Source organism: Polyergus mexicanus, unplaced genomic scaffold, assembly GCF_030449975.1.
Source record: "Polyergus mexicanus isolate NDT 795.1 unplaced genomic scaffold, iyPolMexi1.0 SCAF_15, whole genome shotgun sequence".
Taxonomy (NCBI): Eukaryota; Metazoa; Arthropoda; class Insecta; order Hymenoptera; family Formicidae; genus Polyergus; species Polyergus mexicanus.
The window spans coordinates 4,825,299-4,842,611 of NW_027223335.1; the positions used below are offsets into that span (position 1 = coordinate 4,825,299).

The following is a 17,313-nucleotide window of genomic DNA, read 5'->3' on the forward strand; positions in this document are numbered from 1 at the left end:
ATAAAAAAAAGTATTCAAAATTTTTTAAAAAAGTTCAATTTTATATTGGTTATTTCATACGTGAAAAGGAGTGTGGTATCTTCTTGGAGATTCTATATAACAATAAATTAAATAATATTTTACTTTTTAAGACGAGAGAAAAATGTAATGCATTTCCTATATATATTTACCCGTGTATGTGTATTCTCTAATTTAAGCTATTATTAAAAACTGATTCCATCGTATACAAGATTATATTCTTCTAATTATTCATACTGAGATAATTACGATATAAAAACAGAAATAAAAAGGCAATTTTGTAAGACAGATCTTAACTTTGAGATTGATCGTTCCACTTCCGAGTTATCGATATTATGCATGGTTTATGGTGTGGGTGTTAATGAATCGAGTCGCTGACGCTGGATATATTGAGTAGTATATGTTTTAATGATGTGATTCCATAATATGTCAATATGCACAGGTAAATATTCTTGTCATTATAATCGACGTGTTACAGTGTGTAATGTGATACGATAGTAATCGGTTTATAAGTATAACCACTTCTTTTTTTCTCGTATATAATTAAGAACTTAAAATAACTCTAAAGCATAAACTACATCACTATCGGCTAGAGCGACTATTTAGCGATAATAATAGCCTACCATGTCTTTTACTAACGGCGCTCGATGAATATGTATATCGTTTTTCCTCCCTCTTATTCTGTATTTTCTTTCCCTGTGACCTCCTGCAAATCTGTCGCGTTTTTATCAATCCTAGAAATACCAAATTCGTGTAAGAATTGCGAAAGAAGTTTTGAACTTAACTTTATAGCTCGAGATATTGCTTAATATTTTGATATTAATTTTTTTAATAGCAGATACTCAATTCCAAAACTTACAAGCTTCACCTTGCAAATTTTCAGACAAGAGACACATTTCGCTTTATAATAATACAGAACAAAAGAAAAAGAAATTATTCGGTATTATAATAAAAAAGAAAGCTGGTATTTCTGAGATTAATGTTACCGATTCACGCTCGCTGCTTCGCCTCTGTTGACTGCTCGAAAATGCATCTCCGTTGCAATTTCCATATAACATTTCAGGGACTGTCTAAAAAATTCGCCTTTCATCCTATATTGTGAATATTACAAATCACAAAAATCACATAAAAGTCGTAAACTAATAAATCAATTTTCAAATTAATTTATCATCACGAATGGGTGTACTGAAAAATCTTGTTAAGTATTTTCTAAATATTGTAACGCATATTTTTACTGCATTATATATATACCATGTTTAACACTAACTACAGACTATAGGAATTAATTATTATACTGAATTAGACTGAATCAAACTAGCAAACAATTTTATCCTCAAATAGTTACGTTATAAATGGATTCATAAACAGCTATAATTCACAAACAGCTTATTATGCTGAAATAATTTACGCAAGTGCAATTATCAAAGGATGAAAGATCACACTGTTATAATTGTAATCGGGAATGCGCGACGCATCGATTTGTTACTGTGAGAAATGAGTTGTTTACAGATACAATTATACAAATCCGCGAAACGACGAGAAGCGGCGTGATCATCAGCATATTATTCGCGAACAGAGAAAAGCAGGTGATAGTTCTAGACACACATACAGGCGTCTCACATATTCCTATAACGTGTACACCAGTGTGTAATAGTCATATAAGAATGAGCGAGGACTTTCTTTCGTATTCATAGATGTAATATACGTTTATATAATATAATATATGTTATATATGTTATATATAAGTATGGATGTGCATGGGTAGTGGTAGTGGTAGTGGTGGTTGTGGTTGTGCTGTTGTGTTCAGTGTGTGACGGTATAATATATGTGTATATTATATATATATATATATATATATATATATATATATATATATATATATTTATATCTAAATAACTTTTTGCTGCGAGTAGAGTTTTGAGTCGCAAAGCTCGTGTACATGCGATGTCGTTCGGTCTTTTTTTTTTATCGTTTTTCGACAGCAAGAAACAAGGTTCACCAATACCTGCCACGCATCGGTTATTTCGACGTATCTCTTTTCCGTCTATGTTCCACTGAGTCGTCTGGCCATTTTTTTATTTTCTCGAAATGTGTGATCACGTGAAGGTGAGTTATATTTCCAGCAAATCTCGTAAAACGGCGAATAGATCGTAAATCGGATTAAAAATAAAATTTAAAAATAAATTTTTAACTATTTATACCATACATATATGTACATATATACCATATAGCATATAAATAATTTTTTTGAACAAATTTCTACGACTTAAACTGTGCTTAATGCTTGATATATTTTTCAAAGTATAAGTCCAACTGTGTGGGTTTATAATTATTCTGAAATGTATATTTTTAGAAAATGTATTATATATTATCAAGAATTATAAAGACACATAATAATGTTTTCATTATATTTCGTAAGCATATAATTAATCTTTTCTTCTGAAATAATGATTAATTTTAATCCAATTCACTCTTCTATTCAATCCTAGCAAACGTTTGTCACCATCACGTGTGTATTCTACGCATTTCCGCTCTCATTCTCTCTCTCTCTCTCTCTCTCTCTCTCTCTTTCTTTTAAAAAAATAGCAACCATTCTAGTGTGTAGATAGCTTCTAGCTATCTTTATTTTTTGATGCATGAGTAGAAATCGCACATCCACGTTGTCCGATTGCAAAAAAGAACAAAAATTTTTATTAAGCTGCTGGTTTTGGAAAAGGAATCTCAGGGGGATGTAACAGTTGTGGCGCCACGTTTCGCACTCCGGAATATCACGCTTGGATCCAATCGAAAGGGTTAACAATTTCAGAACTAGATTTCAATACTTTATATTTCATATGTTCAGTTTTCTTTCTATATATATATATATATATATATATATATATATATATATATATATATATATGTATATATATTCTTATATAGAATCTGTAGATATACATTCTTGGCAAATCCGAAAAAACTGATTCCAAAATAGGAACAGATCATTGTGCGAACTATGTATACAGGGTGCAATTTGTGAGAAACACGCGTGTCGTGTTCTGCTCGATACTATACATATCTCTTTTCTGTATTTCTTTATTTTCCTTATTATCTCTCTTCTTTCCGTGTTGCCTGAATTCGTCGTGATTTTTGCTTTTTCTCCTCCTTTTTTCATTCGTTTCCGTTTTATCGCTCGTTTCGGTTTCTTTCATCTGAACGGTGGTACATTTGATAGGGTGCACAGGGCTGCTAGGCACAGATAATTGACTCGCAAATAACTCTTCAAACAACATTAGACCATTAGAGCGTACGACATACAAGTATTAATATACGCATTACATCGGTTTTTTTTTCTTGTTTTCGTGTTTAGGAGCAACCACACACATATGTTGGAGTGCCTACGTACAAGTATACATATGTTTCGTCGAATCGCGTACAAATACTTGTGCCATGATATTATCCGATGCGGAATGCTCCGATACGCTTCGAATTTCTTCGTGTTTCGTTTTCATTTTTTCTTTTCGATGATCAATATATATTCGAATAAAATTTGATTTTTTTTTTTTTTTCGATTAAAATTTGATCTAAAGTATTTATCTTATTTCTTAGAAACTTTATTAGATTTCTTTGGCATCGTATATTAATAAAGTAATATATATTTTTTCCACAATTCATTCTTTGCCATAAAATTTCTTAAATCTGGAAATGTGTGCATATATATATATATACACAGCAATTGATACAAGAAAAAAGATAGAAGATAAAGTCCGGGGGGAGGATGGTTTGCGTTCTCATAATACATGTAGCAAGAATATTTCCCTTGGGAAATGGACGAAATTCGAATGCGTAATAAGAGCATAGCCATCATGGGCACCATTATTGCACGTTATTGTACTTCTCCGTCATGTACATGTGTGTGGCTTTTGATGTGAATAGATCATTTTCCACGAGACGTGGTTTACAATATCTACGGCACGCTGCGACACAACAGACTATTATGGATGATCAATGTTCGATTGACATGGCCAGATTCGAAAATTATGACCCGCACGGTTAAAGACGCGTGTCACGATGGACGATCCTTGAATGTTAAATAGATTGAATCAGGCCAAAGAATCAACACGAGACGCGAGTTTCCGCCCGGCTCGGTTATTTCTTTGCGATCGCTTTTCAATATCGCGGATCTAATCATTTGAATTAATTAAGCGCAAGCTTTCCGGAGTTTGCAAACTTGCTTAATCCAAGTCTTTTTTATCGTACTAATTTCTGTGGCTTTCTCGAACGCTGCAGCGCATACTATAATAGGCGAATACTAAGCCAATTGGACAAGCGAATAAAAGAATTAGCTTTCAATATTTACATTTAATCGAAAGATATTTGTATAATTCTCTATTTAAACTATTTGATCATATATATATATATATATATATATCAATTTTGCTAAACATCGATGCATTATAAAATTGATGTATAATACAATGACTTCGTGATTTTTAATTTCTGTTGCATTTCAATTAGTAATGATAAAATTGTTTAATTTCCCATGCAATTAAAATAAATTAGAACTTTAAAATTTTACGTGAAAAAATATTTTATAATAAAATATATTATTCGATAAAATTGCTATAAGCTCACATCTGAAATATTAGGACTAAAAGAAAATATATATTCTTTTTGAATCTTCATTCAATTTCTTCTTTCATCTGAACATAAATTTCGCGATAGTATTTAACGACTAAAATGTAGTAATTAATCAAGCAAACGTTTTTTTCTTATGACAATAAAAATATCCAAAGAAGCATTCTCCATAAAATAACTAATCGGCCAAATTAAAAGCATAATCGGGATTTCAACACTGGCGATCCGGCGTGGACTATCCTGACGCAGCGGCTGTCGTCTCGTGTTCTTCGTAGTGTTGTAGTGTAGACTGGTGTTGTGTGCGAGTGGATGTGTATACTGGTGACGCACGTGATCGATGCATTATAATAATTGTATACAGTCAACAAATCTTATTACATCTAATTTGTCTTTTCACGCAGCGTATGGGAAGACAGAGCTTAGAGACCCTTCCGGCTCAGATATACAATAACGAGGTGGAGAAGATGGGCGACAATAGATAAAGGGGGCTAGAGAAAGGAAATGGGGAAAGGGAAAATAAAAAGTAAAGAGTGCGCATTTATATATATAATCGGCATATCTCTAATTTTACTCGGGACATCGAAAGGCGCGAATAAGAACGGGATTAGGGGAGGAGGGGACTTGGGAGATTGGGGAACATTTAGAAACATTGATATGGCGAATGGTAGTGCTCGGGGTATCTAAAACCTGATATGTAGGAGCAGGTATATGTCACCGGTAATACTTGGGCTTATTAGGAATTGCTAGAAAGGCTACACTGCGCTTTAACTTATTTTGTACGATTATTTGCATGCTAGTAAATCCTCGGCAAAAATCGTAATAATAAATTTGATTCAATTAAGATAATTACTCTTAGGATTTTTATAGGACTCATATAACGTGCGATTTTATATATCTATTATTGAGTAAATTGTTTGCCCGGTTGATTAAATAAAAAAAATGTGATTATCCAATTCCACATCTTATAATCATTAAAAATCCGAGAAAATAAATTTTCGTTTTCGACAACTAGACTGGAAGAATTTTTTTTCGTTTTATTAACTTATTATTTTTTTTTTTTTTTTACAAATTTATCGAAAACGCATCTTGTTAATTATCATATAATAATATATAGGTCATTTAGAATATCGTAGTAGTATAAAGTAGAAATAAAAAAAATATATTTTTCTGCTCTCTAATTAGTAAATTTTGCTTAATTAACAAAATCGCATACACTGAACGTTCACTAAAACTTCAAACTTCACGAACAAAATGAATAAATCTGATTGATAACGCTTAAGATGACAACGAAATATTTTGCGTACAAAAGAAATCAAAGCGCACCGATAGTAATACCTTTTCGCAATACCATTAATTAATAACAATATTAACGATATGTACCTACACTGTATTAACTATCTAAGTATCTAACTAACGAGCATTAACCTAACGTCTTAAACGTTCATTTAATATACTTATTTAGCCCCGACTTTCGCAAAATCCGCGCAGATGAGAGAGGGGGCTATATAAATAATCATAAAACTAATAATAAAGATAATGATAATTACATTATTAATAATTACTCAATTAAATTTCTCATGAAAGATTGCAAATATATATATATATATATATATAGAGATGGGATATGTATTAGTAAAGATCTATAAGAGAGTACCAGTTATTCAGTAGCTTGCTCTCGAAGTTACAATTAATTATCGACACAGATGGCTCGTCTTTACAACCTCGAGTTTGGTGTATATGTATGGGTGTATGTATGAGTGTAATAACATATAGTCGTGCTTACATACACAGTGCTATGTATATCTTTCTATCTGGAATACTGTATCTTTTACAAGGATTTCTACAGACTACGAAATTACAATTTGATTTTGTACACGTTTAGAACCTGTTCACCAGAAGATATCCGCGAATGTTCCGGACTATCGTATTACACAATATTATTTATATTCTGCGATTGACGATTAACGTTACACATTAATGCTCTCGTCCGCGTCGCGATATTTCATTAGATTCACTATAAGCGTCACACTTAGCGCGAAAGAGAGTACGCGAACTTTTAGGGGTCCTCTTCGTAACAAAAAAAAGAAAAAAAAAACAGGAAAGAAAAAGTAAGCTATGTACATTCATTCGTCCATTGCAAAGAGACGCGTGATTAAATTCTAATATCGTAGATGTATCCATATCTACGTGCCTCTTTAATCCTTAACTACAGCGGCAGACTCCTGAGGATATAGTTAAATCACTGCCCCCTTGAAGTTTCGTGTAATCTTTTCTAGTTCCCCCATTGCATTTCAATGTATTTAAAATCACGGAAATATGTATCTAACGACGGATGTATCTATAGAGACCATATTATTTTTTTTATATAATTACCGTAAATAAATTTAATCCTGTTAAGTAACATTATTTCTATTGTCATTTGTTTTCCACATCAATCTGGTAAAGATTAAACTTTCTTGACGGTAGTTACATAAAAATATAAATCTATCTAATAATAATACAAAATTATCACGTCAAATACGCATTTTTACATCGTCATTAGATTCGTCCGTAGATATATCCATCGATTTATATCATTCGATTTTCCAAATAATATCGTGCTTTTTAATACAATGCGATTATGTATAGAATCCTCAGAATTTTGCAGCGTCAGTTGTATAACACCGACGAGGGTGCTCCGGTCGAGAGTTGATATGCAAGCTATGAGCATCGCTCCCTTGCCCGAGACTCTTCATCTTCTGATGCACAGCACTCGAAATGATATATTCGTTTACTTATGCGTAACTTTAAATTTAACCCTTCCACCCGATCGATCATTCTAGGCGTAACATTGTCAGGTCAAACGGCTATCGTCCATAGGAAATTTTCTGACCCTTCGCAAACTACAAACTATTTAATCTCTTTACGTCGCGTCGACACACATCCTTTTTATCTTATTTTCAATTCTGCACTCTAATCTACGGTCCTCGTTTAAATCCTATCGTGGACCCTCAGCCTTGTCTAGAGCCAAGTCTAGAACTCGGTTTGTATATTCTTTATTTTTCTAATTACATTTAGCGCAAATGGAAAAGGGTTAAATGTAAAGGTCGATCGTCGAAGGGACGTCTTTTAAAACTACATCCCATCCGCTACGTTTCGACCCGGACGTATTCTGGCTGGATCGAAGATAAACGAAGGGGACGAGTTTAAACGAGTGTTCGTTGTAATACGTTCTATATACGTCTTACTTTACCGGAGCTTAGCGCGCGGGTAAAGTGTCAGAAAATAAGCGACAGTCTGGTATGCGTGTTCAACGTGCGTCCTTTTACGACGCGCCGTTAAACACACGCTGGAGCGGAATTTTCATCAGGAGAGTATCGTTTTGTCGAGATGTATCCCTTAGAGAACGATATTGCTGTTATAATTCCTTAGAAATGAAGATGCACTTTCCTTCTTTTTATATTTTCTCAACATTTTATTGCATATATTTTCTAAAGAAATAAAAACGCAAGACAGCGAACGAAAATAACAAAAAATAACGATAAATTTCCATTAATTAAACAGTGGTTACACAAAACATTTTAATATACAATGAAAAGGAAACGTATTTTGTTAGAGATACTAATAAAATATATTCAAAGATTGAGCTACGTCGTTGCTTAACGTTGCATAATTTATCGATTTCGATTATCGATATCGATAAATTATTATTAATTTTTGTAATGATTTAGAGATGTTTTTTATTATAAAAAAGAAAGTTTGAAATAAAAATATTTACACAATTTTACATACGCGTATATATGAAAATTTTTTTAAATCGATATTGTCATTGAATGGACTTTTTATTCGCAAGTTCATCCTCAAGGAATTTTATGTGCGATCGAGTAATATTTTATTTTAAAAATTTATCTTTAAATAAATGTGGATATATCGAATGCACGTAAAGACACATCTGCCACACATCGATACACTCTTGATTTATAAACCCCGTATTCCGAATCACTTAAAAATATATAATTATACAATTATACATATATATATATATATATATATATATATATATATATATATATATATTTATCTATAAAACTGTATGATATGGTTACACATCCTAAATTGCTTAGCGCGACTACTTACGTTTTCTTAGGTCCTGTTCGTTAAATCAAAAATTTGTATGATAAATTTTTCAGATAGATAAAAGAGTGATGTGTATATTCTATGTGCACTCTCTAAACTTTTTTTCATATATGTATAATTACAATATATAATAATATTACTAATAATATATATCTCATTAATATTAAGAAAAACTAAAGAATTATTTAATGAAATAATAAAAAGATAATATAATAATAATATTACTAGTAATATACTTTAATAGTAACGTGATGTAAAAACAATTTTACACTTTTCCCATAAAGAAGAATCAGGAGGGGGCGGGGGGAAGGGGGGAGGCGGGACAAGAATGAAAGAATCTATATTGTTGGAACAAAATCGCAACTACAAGTCCAAGTATAATAACGAAACGACGAAAGCGGCGCGTGCGTCGCTTAGCTTAGTACCTCTTTATCTTTTCGTTTTCACGCATTCCTCTCGACGTTCATACGTCGTCCCTTACGATCGACAACAGTTTCAGCGAGACTGTTTCGTCATCAACGATCGCTGCGAGGATCATCCTCGTCTGCGTTTGCCAACCGAAACCCCTTTTTAAAACGATACGCAACTTATCCCCTAATTGTATTGTAACAAATATTGCCTCGAATATATATAAACTTTGTTTTCCTTATTTAAATTATCTCTCATTTTAACGTTAGGTCTCTCGTTCTCTCCCTCTCTCTCTCTCTCTCTCTCTCTCTCTCTCACGGATAATGGACAAAACGGCGGGTATATTCACGCATCTCAAGGGCGCGTATTTCGGCCCTTATTATCTTACGTTACGTATGGCCGAGTCTCAAAGAGTCTATTATTTATTTAGTTTAGTAGTAGAATCGTTTGGTTCGCATCGCGCAAAATTTATTCGGAGATCTCTAAAACCATTCTTATAAAAACGCCCCTCGGCCCGACAAAATATTACCGAGGGACACTAATATATTGTGTCATCGACTTCATTGTTCTTATGTGTGTGTGTGTGTGTGTGTGTGTGTTTTTTTTCGTTTCGATATATATAAAACTCTCAATTTTCGCGCAGCCCGCGATCTGATCAAAAGCGTACGAATGCCAATGTGACGCTCGTCGAGCGCGTGTTTATGCACACGAACGTACGGGCACTGGGGTACGTGTCGTCTCGTCGCAACCTGAACACTACAGCTTTAGGGGAGGGAGCGGGGAAAATTCCTTCGTTTGTTTATTCGATCGGAGAAGCGGAAGTGTAAATGGGAATAATGAAAACAATTTAATTCTCTTAATTGATAGCAGTCTAAATGACTTTATTGTTAACGCTTAAAACCCGCGAGAAGCCTCGTGCAACGAAAATCATCGAAAAGCACAATTAAAAAAATCTTTACTGCCGAGCGTAAAAACTTGTGATATGAAAAACAATCATATCCGATCGTGAAAATAACTCTCATCCGGGAATCAAAATAATTGTTTTCTTACACATAAAATATATGTTTGTAAGAAAAAAAATTGCTCTTTTCATTTTCTTGTTCTCTTCAACCAAAAGTATTACTTAAAAAGTGTATATCGATTACTTTCTTTTATTAGGAATTATAATAAGTTAAAGTTAAGAAATAGAGAGATTTCAATACAGTATATCAACAATTATATTTTAATCAAAGTATATATTATTATATATATATAAACTTTAATTTAATTTAATTTAATTTAATTTTTTTATGAAGCAAGAAAAAACATGATTATTGCCTCGTTAAAGAAAAATTTTCAATCGTATATATTTAGTAATATAACTACCTTATATTACAAAAGTGGAGTAAGAATCTTAGAGTTTATATTTATTTATAGATTCAATTTTTTTATGGCCCCAATCGAAATTTTCGCGTTTTTAACGATAATATATTAAGGAATAAATCCCCAAAAGTCGCAGAAAATAGCTGTATGCTCGTGGAAGTATATGAATTATCACGTTGTTACAGCAAGCTCTTTATGTAAAAATTTTACACTAATTGCTCTTTTTTTTTCAGAATTCATTAAATGATTATTCCATAAGAAATCGTCATTTGCATTAGAAAACAAATTTATTCGGATGAGCGTTATTGAAATGTAATATTAAAAAACTTAATATGAAATAAACGATGAAAAAAATTGCGCGATGCTTGCTGCGGGCCGAGGATATTACGACGATAGAGTAACGCGTTATCAATGGACATTCAAAGCAGATGCTGCATTTTGCAGCAAGTCGCTCAGTTCTCGAAAAACACGAATGATTCAGATCATCTTCTGAATACTCTATTAAATTGTATCCCGTGTTTAATAAGTGGTCGCCAAGAAATCTCCGGTTCATTTTTTATTGGATCCCACAAAGTATGGTCGTCGAGGAGCACGTGGCTCGATTTCAGAATTAATGTCGTGCATCGCGCACGTGGATTTAAGATAAGTCGACCGTAAATACGAGCGAACGAGCGAGCGAAAGAGCGTCTCGTCGCGATCGTGAGACATCATATATACGTCCAGGCTTCGCGGAAGCAGCGCCCACCTGTCTGCTTCACGAGCAACCACAACGGATTTCGCACTCCAGGTTTCAGAACCCGCGGTTTTCTAAGAAGATTGTCTCCGACGGTCTTCGATCTTCCAGCTGCCCCTTTTCTGAGAGATTCGATCTTCCTCGGATGATTCTTCTTCCGAAGAAGTCAGACCGTCGTCGAGCTATACCGCTACCATCAAAAAAAAATTTGCTTTGCTCGATCTGCCAATTTCCCGATAGTTTTCCACCTTCCCCCAATCATTCTAAGAAGGTGCCATCTCCTTTCGATAGTTTCCTTTTTGATAGATCATCCTTTTAGGTGTACGAGAAGAATCAAATATCCTCGGACTTCCTCTTCTTCTCAAGAAAATAGACTTTTCATGAGTTGTTTTTCTTTTCTAAAACGATTTCTTCAAATCATTCCATCTTCTTTGACCTATCTTTTAGTTAACGTAGTGTGTATTTTTCTTCACTTTCTAGAAAATTTCTTTTTTTTCTCTTCGATTCGATCTTCTTTAAATCGTCTATCTTATGAAATGGTTCAGCCTTGCTTGAAAGAGCTTCCATTAAAAAAAAAAAAAAAAAAAAATTCTCATTAAGCCACATCGATTCCTTGAGAGCGAAATTTCAATGATGAGTGCGCGCGTAGCTCCTCGCGAAGCGTACCGGTTTACTTCCAAGCCCTTGATATGTGTATGCGCGCCGGAGACCACTGATCTCCGAGCTATATACAGTCTCCGGGAATGAAGCACAATGTCGTTGCGAGGATTGTGAATCGTTGACTGAAAAATTCTCGCGACTTGGACACTAACGCCGCGATACCGCCACTGATATATATATCGTCGTACTTACCGCAACTGTCGTCGAATATCGAATACCATGTCTGATCTGCGTTGACAGTTGTTTCTGGTGGGACCCGGCACTATCACGGTGCCGAGTTACACACTATATCATCGGCAACTTTCCCAACTTTTCGACCGCGACGGCAAAGATCCCTATCGTATCTAGGACAACCTGCCCCAGGTACACGAAATCCTTCTTAAGGAGTCCAGTAGACTCGCGGGAGAATGGATCAGTTTTTTCATCGATATGTCGCGTTCGATTGAAAATTAATATCGTTACGATGTATAATTTCTCTTTCGCCGCGAAAATCGATGTTCCGATTATATTCTCCCCGTGTACGGAAGGTTCGTTCTCACCCGATCTCGCTGGCGCGCGCGTTCGTCTCACCCGTTTGGTAGATGGGCCCACCACATCAATAGGGCCAGAAGGTGGGCAATGGAGGCGGGGGCGGTGGGGGTACGGTCGGATAAAGGGTCGGGGTGGCTATTAGGAGACAGGTGGGCGGCGGTAAAGGTGGCGGTACTGGCGGTGGTGGCGGTAGGACCGGGGATAATGTTATTGTTGCGGCTGCGGGGTGCAGGGCCGTGCCCGCCGTCGCGGGGGCACACAACGGGTGCAGGGCGGCGAGTGAGGGGCGCTGGCGCTGACGCTGACGCTGCTGGCCCTGGACCTCGCCGTTCTATTCCGAGTCCTGCTGCATTTTGACGTGGCCATTACCGGCGGAATTGCTCGACGCGCTGCCGCTGCTGGGTGGGAAGCTTGTGGGTATGGTGCGCGACGACGAGAAGCAGAGTTTCATGATGTAGGGAAACTTGCCGTCTGAAACAGACGAGCGCGGGAAAGGGGACCGGCGTTGTAATATTTCGCTGTCAAACTTGTTAGCGAAGAAATTTTCGATCGATTACGGTTACTTGCTTTGACACACATTTCTCGTTTGACATTTTTTCATAACTGGCAGAATTATAAAAAAAAAAAAAAATAAATAAATAAATAAAGCTTTTGTTCTCGATAATTATCCAATTTTGTTATTGTTCGTCTATAAATTAATATCAAAATTAAAATAAATATATTTGTACATCAAATGTGATATGTAACTGTGATGTGTAACCAAGATGTTTTATCCGATCTATTCTCAATGTTTTGACAAAATAATTTTCTTTAGCGAACGATCTGTTAGATCCTTTACTTTGTTCGATATTAAATTATCGTGTTAGAATATTTTGGAAGAGAACAGAAACTAGAAGAACTTTTACCTTTTTGATAACAGAATAATCGTAAACTTGGATAAGGGAAATGAAATCTAAATCCAAAATCGGATGAGGAAGCGATAAAATCGTCGTCGGCCACTCGCCGAAATATCATTATCTCATAAAATTCTCACGACTGCTATCTCGTGAAGAAACTCCGTACAAGAGAAATCCGAGTTTTACGAACGCGCGATATCGATACTTACTGCTATTCTCCAATGCTGTGTGATTGCATTCCATGATAGCAGCCACCGCAATACCAACGCTGCTGAATTCGATGAGACCGGACGACGATCGTTCAGATTTGAGAGGGAACAGCTTGATCGTCGTCGGTGCTTCAATGCCGCGTTCTACGAATACGCGATTTACTGTTTCCTCGGTCAGATCCGGCGGGGTATTGAAGAAATGAACTATTTTCGATGGTGGCTGTATCCTGTTCTTATTAGCCATTGCGGGGTTCAGGAATCTGCAACGATATATCGAAAAACCGGGCACTATAGATTTGCAAAAAGAGCGAGAGAGAGCAATTTCTACAAACTATGTACATAATTTTTTTCGCCTAATTTTTTATTAATTTAGAATTATTATAATGTTAAAATAAGTAATATATACAATTTCATTATTTATGAGTTTTATTTTGTTACAAAATTATTGAAATTTGTACGTTATTTGCTAATGTTATAAAAAAATTGATCTAGCTTTTAAAGTTTCCTGAATATTTTCATAAAACAATATATTTCATGCGTTTTTTATTAATAAAAATTAAATAAAATAAAAATCTATGGAAACTATCAATCATTATATGTCAAACATTGATTTCATTTATCAATTTTTGTGAAGAAGAAGAGAGTGGAAAATGCATTTAATATTTTCGCTCAACTTTTACAATTTCATTATAGATATCTATCATCATTCTGTCAGTTTTGCTCTGACTAGTGAATTTTAAATTGACAATAAACGAGATATATCGACAGTATGTTGGTGAAGATGAATTTCTAGATTTGAAATGTAAGAACAAACTTGTTCATCATTTCAAAACACAAAGAAGCAATATTGGGAAAAATATATCAAAGAATTTTTTTATTTCCTCTCTTCGCTTTGATGAAACCTCAGGGGAAATTACTTATTCTCGGTGTAAAATTGTTCTCTTTCACGACTTGTACAATATCGGTATCTTCTCATTCTCAACAGAAATGTCAGCTTACAGCCTAGTCCCTCAATTACGCGAACGAAAGCGGATTTTCGCATAGAGAAATGTCCAGAAGATACTCTTGGTGCACAGTTTGTCTTTCACAAGCTTTAGGAAACTTCTTGTGATTAACTTCTCGCAATCAGAACTCGTGCTCGCGCCCAAGGCGGAGCCATTCCCTGCGGGCGATTAGGTTTTTCGTCGAAGCAAAATGCTCATTTCGCCGAGAGAGCGAACTTTTTACTCCCCGTCAAAAACATGCATTACGTTTAGCGGTGTATTTCTTCGCTTTGTCAAATTATTCGTTTTAATATTCAGGTTGAATTTTGTAAAACCATGTTTGAGTAAAATTTAAATTGACTTTTTCAGAATCGTATGAAATAAATGAAGCGTCGAGACTAACGATAAAAGACAAGAAAAAAATTTCAGAACGTGAAGAAAAATAAAGAGAAAGTTTAAAAAGCTTTAAAAATTCTAATGCCATTGTTGTGCGAGTAATAATTATATTTTTTCGACAATGTGAATAGTTAGTAATAGGAAGCTTTTTTATAGAATTGTTAGTTTTGATTCAGTTTTGATGTAAGTACGAGATTTTAAGCTCTAGATTATTCTCGACGCTTCGTGTATAAAAGCTTAAATTCTTTCTTTTGACACAATGGCGTGATTTTCGCGCGTGATAAAAACTTCATTGAAGATTCATACAGAGAACGACTCTGCATTGTCTGCAATTCACTAGCGTAGTCGAAAGAGCTAGAACTTAATCGCCGAGCCTGATCATTAGACACGCCCTTTTGAGTAACTAAGGGACGACCAGCGGAGAGGTACGCTGGTCCAAACGCGAAATTGCAGTGATGTCGTTAGTTCCTATTCAACCTTTAGATTTGATTCTTCCTGCTCGGGCGCGTCCGCTTCCCGAGCGTGACCAGACAAGGCCGCTACAAGACTCAAGCTACGAATGGGAGCTGGAGATTTTCAGCGTTACGAAGCGGAGAAATTTGAATCGTGCTCGTTTACGCGTTTTCATTTAATTAGACTCCCGAGTTTAATCTTGTGGAGTGCCGTCGCAATCTGCCGGATCGGCGCTGAACACGCCCAGCGTTATGTTACCTCCTCTTAAGATCCGCATGAAAGACGATGATGGGAAATAGGTCGATCAGGCAAGATAACTTTATTAAGACCTGTACTTTCTAAGATCGATGACCTCGGTGCCAAAGTTAGTTACATATCAATTTATTATATATAAGTCCACCGATCGTAGAAATCGAATTTTATAGAAGAAAGCAAAAAAGATGTTCCGATACGCGCGATACTCGTTTCTTATCACGTATAATCAAAAAGAATATTTCTTTAAGTTTAAAACTTATTACTTAAATACGATTTATTACAAATTTATTTAAAGACATTTTTATTTAAAAACTTTACGAATCTTATATTAAGGATAAAACTGTAATAGATTGCTTCGCGCGTTCTTTCTTTCTTTTTTAATCATCCGCGAGATAAAATACGTGCGATTAAATGGCAAGGAAAGAACAATCGCTGTGAAAACTCGGAGACACGTACCTACAACGAGAGTTATGTATATATCCTCTCGCCTTATATATAGCGTGAGAAAATATCGCGGAGAATAAAAGAAAGATCAAGCAGAGACAAATGGCCTTCACGAGGGAAAGAACAAACCGAGCGAAAAATGACAGCAGAATAAAATGCGAAGAGTCGCTGGTACCAAGACTCACCTGTTATTCTTGCTTCCCGTGAAGTCCTTGAAGCTCGCTGTCTTGTCGGGTAGGATATAAGGATTGGTGACGTCCGAAAGGAAGGCCTGCTTCGAGAAGCCGAGCTGTAACCTGCCGTCTGTCCCGATCGTGACGTTATTCAGGTTCTGCAAACATCGTTCCACGGCTATGCTGTCTCCCATCTGTATCATCGCGCATCCTTCCTTCGTTTTCAAGAATTTTACCTGCGATCAGAGAGCTTGAAGTTTATCGTACGGGATATGAAAAGTGCACGATGTTCGCGAAACGTGCGAACCGGTAAAATACGCTCCTCTTCTCGAAATAACCCGCGATCGATCGTTAGTCATCGCGGTAATTTATATACATCGACTGAAGTGTATAGAGTACCTGTCCGTACGAAATTAGCCGAGTTGAATTTTTTCTCCCATTTTCGATCCCAATGTTCGATATACTTTGATACTTTAAGCAGTCAAATCATCCTATTTTAAAACTATTTAATCTATAATTTTGTCGAAAGTTTCTTCTTTTAAACTTGTAAACGATGTTGATTTACTGGCTTTTAAATGATGTTGGTTTACTGAGGTACAAAATAGCAACTCGATACAATAATACTTATATAAATGACTTATACAATTTTTATATAAATGAAACCTATCGAAATCTTTCAGAATCCATAAATGTGAAAAAAAAAAGATTAAAAATAGGAGCAAAATTTCTCGACTCTGGATATTTTCTTCCATATTTCAAATTACCTTCAGTTCGATATTTGATTAAACATTCACTGAACATTGTATGTTTAATGAATGAATCATTAAATATAAAGTACGAAATACACGAAAACCTCTGTTAGTCCTTGTTAAATGCAAGTACGTGCATTAGGGATGTCGGCAGCTGTGCCATGTTAACGGAACCCGCGTCATGAGATGATTAAGTCGTGCAAGCTCTATTATGTATGTATGTATGTATTGCGTGCAGGCATGCACGCGTGAGCTCGCTTACATTTAACAAATACCCGCACCGTAGAAAGAGGTTCGAGGTCACCGCCTA

The 17,313-nt window shown here is 35.3% G+C and overlaps 1 protein-coding gene across 2 annotated transcripts in view; it reads right to left on the reverse strand.

Annotated features, from left to right (window-relative positions):
- Positions 1-10,477: 10,477 nt before the first annotated feature.
- Positions 10,478-17,313, reverse strand: part of Sm (heterogeneous nuclear ribonucleoprotein L) — a 144,333-nt gene continuing 137,497 nt past the window's right edge. For both annotated transcript variants that reach the window (XM_070308287.1, XM_070308286.1), the window contains 3 exons: positions 16,267-16,490; positions 13,551-13,810; positions 10,478-12,916 (listed from right to left, as the gene is read on the reverse strand). In XM_070308287.1, coding sequence (XP_070164388.1) covers positions 12,777-12,916; positions 13,551-13,810; positions 16,267-16,490 — 624 coding nt within the window. In that variant the 3' untranslated portion in view covers positions 10,478-12,776. The remainder of the gene's footprint in view (positions 12,917-13,550; positions 13,811-16,266; positions 16,491-17,313) is intronic.